Here is an 11852-nt window from a genome sequence, read left to right on the forward strand (position 1 = left end):
ACCGCTGAAAGTCAATTTTTTTGTAGTGAAGGAAGGGATTTAATTACCCTAAAGTCCATTCACAACTAAGGAACATGCAATGACAAGTTTTATTATAGGAAATGACAACTGATTTATACTGCTAACATGTTATTGAGACTTTTTAATAATTAAATTATTGTCTTGGAACCTTACGGTAATTCTCCCAATTAAATTCCATTGACAGTTTGGCATGGCGCACATAATAATCATAGTTATTGCTGCTTCGTTTCCCCCCACCACTAACCTTTCATCATGTGCAATGATTTAGCCACCCACAACTTTTGTTTATTCCAACACTCGTGGCAAAATTCAATAATGATTATATAAAATGATCGTTTTAGCATTAGACAAAGGATATGTCATCGATATTTTTTTCCTCATGGGAGCATTCCCTATGTTTTGAGTATTTTTTTCCCCAATTATCCATAAAAGTTTCAACTAGATGACATTTGGTGAGTCTATATCACCATTTTAAGACTATTTACATCTTTAAGGACTAATATTTTAAGAGAATTAAATTGAAAAAAATTATAATCAGGTCTCAAGAAAGAAATTTAATTACCCTAAAGTCATTGACAATTGAGCATGCAATGACAAATTTCAATGCAGGAAATGATAACTGATTTATAATGTTCATTTGCGGTTGAGGCTTTTTGATGATTAAATTATTTTCTTAGAACCTTATGGCAATTCTCCCAAGATACTTTGGCATGGGGTGCACATAATAATCATAGGTATTGCCACTTCGTTTACCCCACCGCTAATCTTTCATCATGTACAATGATTTAGCCATCCACAACTTTTGTTAATTCCAACACTCGTGGCAAATTCAATAATGATTATATAAAAGGATTGTTTTAGTATGAGATAAAGGATATATCATCAATATGTTTCCCTCATGGGGGCATTAAATTAATGTATTAAATAGAGATATTATTAATAAGGTGAAATATGATTCTTTGACCAACTTCTTTATCTTCTTCCCGTGCACAGTTGGACTATGGATTACCAAATGTTTTAAAGATTTTTTTGGCCAAAAATCTTCTAAGGAATTTGGTGAAAGATTATTAATTATTGTTGTTACTCTTCAAAAATATTTTCATTTTTATATTTAGAATCTATCAAACACGCAACTAATGGACAAAAATTATCTAAACATATCACTAAAAAATTATGTATTTAGTTGTAAATGAAAATGATCAAAATCACATATCAAGCGTCAACAAATCATTCTGCTGTGATTGTGACTCACTACAAAAAAACAGACTTTAGGCGACGACTTTCGACAGCAACAAAAAAAGTCACCGCTGAAAGTTCGCTGCTGAAACTAAGACCTTCAGCGGTGACAAAAGTGTCGCCACTGAAAGTGGACCTTCAGCAGCAATTTTTTTTGTCATCGTTGAAAGTTCGCTGCTAAAACTAAGACTTTCAGTGGCGACACTTTAAGTGGACCTTCAGCGGCGACTTTTTTTGTCGTCGCTGAAAGTTCGCTGCTTAAACTAAGACTTTCAGCTGCGACAAAAGTGTCGCTGCTAAAAGTGGACCTTCATCGGTGACTTTTTTTGTCGTCGCTAAAAGTGTAATATAATAATATATATTTTATTTTACAATATTAATAAACAAATTCAATCTGGCTCAACAGCAAGAAGATTGGACACGAAAGGAGGCGGTCACGAGTTTGAACCTTGAAGGAGACACATTTAAGGTGAAAATATTTGAACGATGACGTGGCGAGAAGGAGTGATGTGGCAATGATGTGGCGGTCAGCAGTGATGATGTGGCGGTCAGCGGTGATGATGTGGTCGTCGATGACCATGACGTGGTGACCGGCGACGATGACATGGTATCGGCGGTGATGAAGTGGCGGCCAGCGACGATGACGTGGCGTTGATGAAGCCAATTCTTCTTAGGCATTATTGTCGCCGCTGAAAGACTTTTCAGCAGTGACAAATGTTGCCGCCGAAAGTGTTTTCAGCAGCGACAAATGTTGCCGCCGCCGAAACTTCTAAAAGTTGCCGCTGAAAGATACTTTTTTAGTTGCCACTGAACGTTTTCAGCCACTATTGCTACGGTAACGACTTTTCAGCGACGACTTGTTGCGGTTGAAAGTCAATTTTTTTGTAGTGACTATTTAATTTCAAATAATAGAGGGGTAGGCGTAACAGTCCAGGATTATAGGCGATATAAAATCTGTAATTTTATATTTATAATAGATAGATGTTTCATAGTGGTAGGCGATAAAACTTGATCCATTTGCCTATACTTATCAACATCTGCATCACATTCTAAGTGATGCTATAAATATTTGAAAGATGTGAGTTAAATTTAAGGTTCTGATTCCTAGCTACTTACCACTTCCAATGATTTTTTTTTTTGGGAGAATTGCTGTGACATCTGAGGTAAGAAACAAAATATTGAAAAATTGCTCGTGATTCCCAGCTGCAATGACAAGATTTATGATAGTAAATATTTGGGAACACGTGAGTTAAATTTTGGCCTTGATACCACCTCCAATTGTTGAAAACCTTTAAACAAAGCTAAAAATAACCAATAAATTTGGCCTCATCATGATTATTACAATAATATCATGAAATCGTAATATTTTTCAATTTGACGTCAAATCTTTTAAATTGATTTCCCTTTGTTGCTGTTGCTTTTTTTCTTTTGTTTTTTTTGTAACATATGGCTGTCTAATTTGGAGCTGATAAAACGGCTTGGCCCATTTAAACCTAAACCCATCAAAGGCCAGGTTTGGAAAAAAAAGGCTAGCCTCCGCATATATAAATATATAAACATATATTTTGATAATTATGTTTATTCATTTTTTTAATTTAGCCAGTATATATTTAAAATTGTTATCAATATATCTATGCAATTATGGATAATTTTTCTAATTCAAGATAATGATCGATTTTGATTTGGTTTAGTTTGGATTTTTTAGACATTAATTTGTCACTTTAGTTTGCTAATATTTATCAATACTAAAACCTAACAATTAGAAAAAGATTAGATGCCTTGAGACTTAAAACATCATGTCAAAGTGGAAAACCCTTCCATTTGAATCTAAAGCTTTCGGTGCTGTGTTTGCTAAATTAATATGTAAGATTGTCGTGAAAAATTATTGATTCTTGTGAATTTGATTACAATTACCTCCTCAAAAATATTTCCATTTTTACCATGTGACAAAAATTATCTTACAAAATAACTTAAAAGTTAAAACCATATAATTAAGAAGAAAATCCCTTAAAAAGACATTTAAATAACTCAAATTCTTATTTAGGTTGTTGAATTTGTTAAAGTCCTAATCAGGTCATATGACCCAAAAAGAAGTTTTAAAATTTTATGAAATAATTCTAATGCCCTTTTCATTAGAAATCTAAAGAGATACAGATTTTTCAACATTCTCATGTTGTGTAAAAGCTTTGAATAAAAGAAAATTGATGTCTACTGTTACAAAGTCAAACAATTGATCAAGGAGGCAACAGTGAGTTAGTTTTTATATTAAATCTTCTTCTCTTAATCTAGATAGTTTCATCATGATTTAGCAAACATATTTGACTAAGATTAAGAGAAGAAGATTTGTTGTAAGTATGTTATGGAGATAAAACGTGGTAAATTTTGAATTAAAACGTATTAACTGTAAAATAAAACATATTAATTTTCAATATTGTATTGTGATCAAGTTTTATTTAGAGAATTATTGCAAGTGTTTTAGAGACATAAAGTTGTTAGTTTAATTAATTAAACTTGTTAATTGCATTATTAAACTTATTAAATTTTAGTATTGTATTATGATCAAGTTTTATACAAAAACTTGTGCAGGTATATTATGGAAACAGAAAATATTAATTTATAATTAAAACGTGTTAACACAAAATAAAACATGTTAATTTAGAACTTTTGTCTTTTGGTTTCTAATGAAAGTAACATTAGAGTCATTTTATAAGATTTTAAAATTCTTTTCTGGGTCATGTAATTAGGAGTTTGATAGATTTAATGATCCAAATAAGAATTTGACTTATTTAAGTATCTCTTTTAGGGATTCTTCCTATCATTAATTATAAATGAAAATGACTAAAATCACATAAAGAAAGTATTTATCTAAATTTTCAAGAACATAAAGGAAAATATCTAGTAACATAATATATATATATATATATATAGAGAGAGAGAGAGAGAGAGCGAGAAATTACCTTTTTTTCCCCTTAAAATAAAGAGTGCATAATGTTTAAAGATATTACCTCCTATCCTTAATATAAGAATAAGAGCTGGTTAATTAATTTGAGTACATTAAAAAAATTAGTTAAGTTAGTTATTTGTAATAAATAGATGTAGTTTTTCCTAAAATATCTTTGCTAATTATGTTTATTAGCTAGACCACCATATAATGAAACTTTAATATTTGCAATTACCACAGGGATTATTTTAGAAAAATAAATAAATATAAGAGACAAAGTAGATTAGAATCTTATACTCAGAACCAAATTAAAAATTAAACTAATTCTTATATTATAGAATACGACATACTAGGAACACCAATCTAAACGGTTAATGGAGTTTTTTCGTAAGGAAAAAAAAAATACTACTACGGTGGTACCATGTAAAGTGATGATTTTTTTAACATTGAGTTCTACTTTTTACATAATAAACTAATTTTTGGAAAAAAGTATTAATGTTTCGGTCTAATAAATTTAAAATTGGTTATTTAAATTCATGATATTTGAGACAAAATATTTGAGACAATGAATATAATGATTCGAAGCAACTACCAATGGGGGTTAGTTCAAGTGGTAAGTGGCTTGGTACCGCTTAAGCAAGGTCTCGAGTTCGAGCCTTAACGTATGCAGAAATCCCCATTGGGAGACTCACCTACCACAGCCAAGTGCGTGATGCGGGTCGGATCCAGATGTAGTCAGAGCAAAACTTTGATGAGCTGAGTGGGCAATCTAAAAAAAATAATGATTCGAAGCAACTTGATATAAGTTTTATTGATTATTAAAATACGTTTGTTTGACCAACTTTGTTATCTTCTTCACATGGACGGCTGGAGTATGGGTACGCGAATCTTTTAAATTTTTTCATTTGTTGTTCCCAAAATTTATTCTAAAAAATTTATCTTACTGTTCTAAAAACAGAAAACATGACACAGATACAAACACGCAGAATATCAGGTTTCTATGACTCCTTGTCTCTTGAGTTGTGGAATATCAAACATATATCATTTATGCGAATTAATATAAATTTTTGAAAATGACGCTTTAGGTGAAGTGAGAGGATAGACGGACTGAGCATGAATCTGGACGTCCAGATTTAATTTGGAGGTCCAGCTTTATGTATTTTCATTTTTATTTTTTGAAAAAAATTATTTTATTAGGTACCCGATGTAAAATAAAAATAATTTTTTAACTGGTAATATTTTTTAAGAAAATACTCCTCCAGTCCTTAATATAGAATCTAATTATTAAGCTAATTTTGGTCCTTAATAGAAGACCTACTTCTCATATTTATTATTTTTTCCTAAATTACTTCCATGAATACTCTATCAATCATAATCAAGTAGAAAAAGAAAGGAAGATATTAAGAAAAATGATTATGGTGTTTTAGGAAAAGCATGTCATATTTTTTATAAATAACTAACTTACCTAACATCTTTAATCTAATCAAATTAGTTAAATAAGTGTTATATTAAGGATTAGAAAAGTTTTTTTTTTTTTTTGCTGCTCTGCTCACAAGATGATTTCGAAGACAAGCAAACAATGAAAAGTAGAACCAACCAATACTCTTCATATATATTTTTACTCACGTGACATATTCCAAATGAGTGCACATCATTTCTACTATTTCCGCACTTTCCACATAGGTAACCTTGTCGTTTTTCATTAGTCCTATGATGACTGCCAATTTTAAATAGTGTCTGTAATTATCAGCGGCTAAGTGACGCGACGTAGTCTTAACTTTTAATTCTGTTTTTTCAAATCGAGAACGAAAATCCACATCACATCATCTATCAATAGCGGCACAAGTCAGCGGCTAATAAGAGCTCTCTATAAATTAACGAATGCAACTTGTGGGCGAACAATTCTATTGCCTATCATTACTGGTTGCATCGGCATTTCAATGGCTGCAACTTCTATTACTAGCTTCACAAAATCCCATCCAAATGTTGAGCTTGAAAATGAAGAATCTGAAAACCTTAGCCAAGAATGTAAGGAGTTGCTTCTTTCTCTACCCAAAGAGAAAGGTTGGGACTTCCCATACTTTTATCTCTACCAAGATATTTGGTATCCACCAACCCGAATTCAAGCCATAATCTCTTTTCAAAAGCACTTCCAAGCAAAAGATAATGATGTTATTATAGCCTCCTTACCAAAATCTGGCACTACTTGGTTAAAAGCCCTTGTATTTGCCATTGTGAATCGTAATCGTTTCTCTCCCTCGCAACATAACCATCCTTTGCTCATTTCCAATGCTCATGACCTTGTGCCTTTCTTTGAGTTCAACCACTATGGAAACAACCAGATTCCTGATCTCTCTGACTTGCCTGAACCAAGACTTTTTGGTACACATATTCCATTTCATTCATTGCCAGATTCTATTACCAAATGCAAGATAATCTATATATGTCGTAATCCATTTGACCATTTCGTGTCGTTTTGGCTATTCATCAACAAAGTTATCCCACCGTCATTGCCCAAGTTATCCCGTGAAGAAGCACTTGAGAGGTACTCCAAGGGAGCCAATGAGTTTGGTCCATTCTGGACTCACATGTTGAGTTATTGGAGGGAAAGCAAAGTGACGCCAAACAAGGTTCTGTTTTTAAAGTATGAAGATTTGAAAGGAGATATCAATTTCTGCCTGAAAAGAGTGGCTGAGTTCTTGGGTTTCCCATTTAACTCAGAGGAAGAAAGTAATGGTGTCATTGAAAGCATAATAGAGCTATGTAGCTTTGAGAAGATGAAAGAATTGGAGGCTAACAAGAAAGGCAAGTTTATCCAGAAGTATGAGAACAAGAATTTCTTCAGGAAAGGTAAAGTAGGAGATTGGGTGAATCATTTTAGTCCTGGGATGCAAGAGAAATTGTCCAAAGTGATAGAAGATAAGTTGGGTGGCTCTGGTTTATCCTTTTAATCATTCTATTCTAAGCTTAAATTTGCACGTAATGTGTACTATAATGTTCTGTCCATGTGAACATGCATGAGGTTTAATTTCCTTGTATCCATTTATTGTATGAAATGCACGGGTGTTTCAGAGGGCAGTAAATTTTCTTATACTATTTGTTCATGAGAAGCATTGAGTCACTCGTCTACGAGATGAGTGATATAGATGGAGAAACTCTTCACAGCAATGGAGGGCGCTGTACCATACAAAACATATAATACACACACTTCTTTCTTTGAAAAGAAAGTTATAGGGGCCTTGGCGTGTGATAAAGTTGATTCAATATTTTTATTTAAAGAACATTAAAGCAACCCTTAGAGGATCGTAGCTGTAAATTCGCTTCTTTTTTTTTTGGTATGAAAAGATCTCTCAATAGCCACAAAATGCAAAACATCTCCATAATATGCGTTTAGTTTCCCCTCCAAACGTTTCTAATAGAAACTGATCTCCAGGAAGAATAGCAGAAATGAAGAGATCCACAAAAATGAAGACCAGAAGGATAAGATTCAAATAGACCAAATACTGCCCACTGTGCTGTCACTAAAAACACTCCCCTCCTCTTTATTTTAATAAAAACACTTATAAGAATCGATTCTTATTATAAGTCACCGATGAAAGTATTTATTGTAGTTTTTAAAAATTTTCCCTTTTCTTTTAATGTGTCACTTCCTTTCTTTTGTTTTTTGTTTTTCCAAATCTGGTGCTGCCTTTCTCTTATCAAAACTAAAGCATGGCTTTAAATAAAGGTAAAACTAAAAACTTATGTCATTTTCCGATAGAGTTAATGAGAATCGTCGTTACTTTTTGTTTTATGGAAGATTCGTGATTTTTTTTTTGGTGGAATCATACATAATAATTTTAATAAGATGAATTCTCAGCATGCAAATTACTATTTTCCATTAACTTTGTTTAGCAGTATTAAGTGCTGGGAAATTTTTCACCATACTTTAAAACTTAAAAGACTAACAAGGAAAATAATAAAACTACGGGAATGGAATGAAACCTACTTAGAAGACCAAATATATTCTCTATTTTTTTTTAAATGCAAATCGAAAATATTATCGTTATCAACTTAGTTCTCTGCAGAATTGGAGAGATCCACAAAAAAATAATCTCGGTAGGAAGGATAAGATTTAAAGGGTAAGAGAAAGTGAATTGAAACCAATTTCTCTCTATTTCGGACCAAAACAAACAAACAACCTTTTTGTCGACAATTTCTTATATGCCTTTTAAAGCGAAGTATGTTCCTACACAAAAATAGTATTTCTTGTAATGAAAATATTATTTGAATAAAATAAAAAAAATTGACCTGCTAACTTAGTTATTTAACGTATAAAATAATGGGAATTTTTTTTTCAAAATTTCCGTTCAATAATAATTATTTCCAAAATTCAAAAAGTCTTTTTTGAAGTATGCTTCAAGATTAACAAAACTAAAATAAAATGATAAGATTAAAGAAGTGAAGTTATTTTTCATTTTTAGAACAAACACAAAATCATTATCATTGTAGTATTATGTGTTTTTAGCAGAAATTATGCGAACTACAAAAAAAAAAATGTCTGTCGGAGAAAGGAAAATAATATGATTCAGAGTACTAGAAATTTTTTTAAAAATCTGATTCAGAGTACTAGAAAATGAAAGAATAGCACTCAACTCCTCCCATGCCCATAATGCATATTTGAACAATTGTGCCAATCAAAATGCCCAATATCTCTTTTGCAGGTACCAATTCCAGTCTTTTAATCTTTAGAATTATTTCACTAACTGAATATTGTTCAGACCTTATTGTTGGGTGTTTTTTTTTTTGGCCCACAGAAATTATTGTCAGGCGACTTGCACCATTTTTTAACCCATTTAGAAAAATATTGTGTCCGTGGAAAGTAAATGATGTGCTTCTCACTTTTTCTTGTCATATCATCAAAAGGAGCGTCCTTAATTTTCTATTTATTTTTCTTTTCCATTCAATCAAGGGAAAACGACAATTAGGACTCTAGAAAATTGAAAATTGCGATGCAGGTTCTTGAGCTCAAAAACCTGCTATTATTGATTGAATCTTGAATATGAATTGACAAATGTTGTGTAAAAGACCAAATTGCTCTCATATTAGAAATAACATATACAATATTATAAATTACTCCCTCCATTTTTATTTATAAGAAGATATTTTTTTGAAAGGGCAAGTTTCTTTCTGTAAGGGACAATTTGGAGATATTAAAACATTTAATGCTTTTTTTTTTTCATATTTACCCTCAATTACTTACAAGTTTCTCTCATCTTTTTTTCCTTACTCATTCTCTCTCATCTCTTTTTTTTTTTATACAAGAAGGAGAAACCTCTTAAAACGCACTACCCATAATCTGTTAGCCTGGGAGAATCTTGCATAAGTATAGCCTTCAGGTCCTCGGTTGGAGTAGTAGTCAAGAAAAAGCCTATAGAGCTGCTCAAAACTAGTTTTGCTAAAAAATCCGCTGTCTTATTTGCATTGCGAGTCATGTGTTGAACTTGGACGACCCAATCTCTTGTGATCAGATTCTTAATTTCAAATATCAGCGTCGTGTCTTCATGGGTTTGGGTATTGTGATTCCGGAGCAAATCCACAACCTCACGTGCATCAGTTTCGAGGATCACCTGTCGGTACCCCAAATCCTAAGTAGCTTTTAACTCAAGGAGAGCAGCCCATAACTCTGCATTTAAGTTGTCTCCCTGCTCACCATGGTGCATGAAACCCATTATGAAATCTCCTGCTTCATTTCGTATTACTCCACCTCACCCAATGCCACTTCTCCTAGAATAGACTCCATTGGTATTGAGCTTCACCCAGTCAGCGCTCAGGCACTCCCATCTATCATGTTTGTCGGTCACTAGCTGCCCATTGAGATTGCTTCCCTTCAGGCGAGAATGGCCCTACATGAGTGTTGACAACATGGCGTTGGCTCGTGCGAGTAAGGTGTTGTTTGTCATTAGTTTATTCTCAAAAACTCTATCATTGCGTCTCTTCCACAGAAGCCAACAGATTGTAGAGAAGAGACTACTCTAGTCCTTGTGATTACACCCATTTTGGTTCCTGACATTCCACTGTATCCATTCATCTAGGTTTGTCCGGAAGAAACCGCAGCGCCACGAAGGTTCGACTAAGCCCCTCCAAAGCTTCACGGTCTCTTCATAATCTCAGAGCACATGGATGGTAGTCTTGGCACTCTATTTGCACCAAGTGCAGAGTTCGTCCGTCGTCATGTGTCATCTAGCCCTTCTCTTCATTAGTTAGAAGCTGGTTATGGTATGCCAACAACATAAACATTTTGTACCGTTGCGTGGTGTCTAGTTTCCAGATCCTCTAATTTCCCGGGTTGCATTACTAATAGCATTTGTATGCACTCTTGATCGAGAACATCCCACTCTTCTCATATTTCCATTTAACCGAAAGGTTAGCGAGATCCAGCGTACAACCATCCTCGTCATGTTTCCAGGTGTTCTTAGTCCCCTGCCAGATGTTTGAGCCTTGTCGAGTTGAATCAATGATTGGGATCACGTCATTGCCGTGCTTATACTTGCTTCGGATCACCTTCACCCATAGGTCATCTTTCTTGAGCATCATGATCCAACCGAGCTTAGCCATAAAAGCTTGGTTTTGGCTTCGCATGTGTCTTATGACGAGACCCCTCATCTTCTTCGATTGACAAATAGTCTCCCATTTTACTAGATGGGCTTTTTGCTTCTCGGCAGTGGATCCCCATACAAGTGCATGATTACATTTCTCTATTGTCTCACAGGTGCCCATCAATAATGAAGCTATCTGTATTGTGTACCCAGGAATGGTTGTCATCACTGTCGTAACTACAATCGCACGTCCCACCAGCGATAGGTAGTTAGCTTGCCAACTAGTCAACCTTCGCTTTACCTTATCCACCACATCTTCAAAACTGTCTTTAGTAACTCTAGAGTGCAGAAACGGGATACCCAAATATTTATCGAGGTTCATTGTGGCTTGGAACCCCAATACCGTACTCAGCTCAGACTTACACACGTGATGTATGTTTTCAGAGAAGTACACTCAAGTCTTACGGGCGTTCACCTTCATGCCAGAGCTCTCACAAAACACGTCTAGGCACTACTTGATTTCCTCAGCTTGTCTTATAGAGGCTTCTCCAAAGAGGATTATATTATTGGCAAAAACGAGATGGGAGATAGGAGGACCTGACTTGCAGAGTTTGATCAGTAGCCATGACTTAGAGGCAACTTGCTCCTGAATTAGATGGGCCAATCTCTCCATGCATATTACAAACAAATAAGGGAAGAGGGGGTCCCCTTGTTGAACCTCTCTGGTTGGGAGTATCTCACTGGCAACCTCACCGTTCTAAAGAAGTTTCATTGACGCAGTCGCCACACACTAGTAAATAATTTGTGCTAGCGTCTCAGGTATTTGCACGTCTTTAACGCACTGTTTAAGAAAATTCCAGTTGCTTCTATCATAAGCTTTTTCCAAATCAATTTTGATGGTCATATACCCTCTTTTCCCTTGCATGGTTCGCATGGAATGAATCACTTCTTATGCAACCATGGTGTTGTTTGAAATGTGGCGTCCATATACAAAATTGCACTGTTGCGGACTTATTATACTCAATAGAATTGCTTTAAGCTTGTTTGCAATGATATTAGTGTTTGTTTTAAAGATA

At 34.0% G+C, this 11852-nt stretch overlaps 1 protein-coding gene across 1 annotated transcript; it reads left to right on the plus strand.

Moving 5' to 3' along the window:
• The first annotated feature begins 6138 nt into the window (after positions 1-6138).
• On the plus strand, positions 6139-7149 carry LOC114745063 (cytosolic sulfotransferase 15-like). The gene has a single exon (XM_028933204.1). The coding sequence runs from the start codon at positions 6139-6141 to the stop codon at positions 7147-7149; it is 1011 nt and encodes a 336-aa protein (XP_028789037.1).
• The last annotated feature ends 4703 nt before the right edge of the window (positions 7150-11852 follow it).

This window comes from Neltuma alba, unplaced genomic scaffold (genome assembly GCF_004799145.2).
Source record: "Neltuma alba isolate B1F8T4 unplaced genomic scaffold, ASM479914v2 tig00004516_pilon, whole genome shotgun sequence".
NCBI classification, from domain to species: domain Eukaryota; kingdom Viridiplantae; phylum Streptophyta; class Magnoliopsida; order Fabales; family Fabaceae; genus Neltuma; species Neltuma alba.

Coding starts and splice junctions, on each gene's coding strand:
- LOC114745063 (XM_028933204.1), top strand. CDS start 6,139: ATGGCTGCAACTTCTATTACTAGCTTCACAAAATCCCATCCAAATGTT.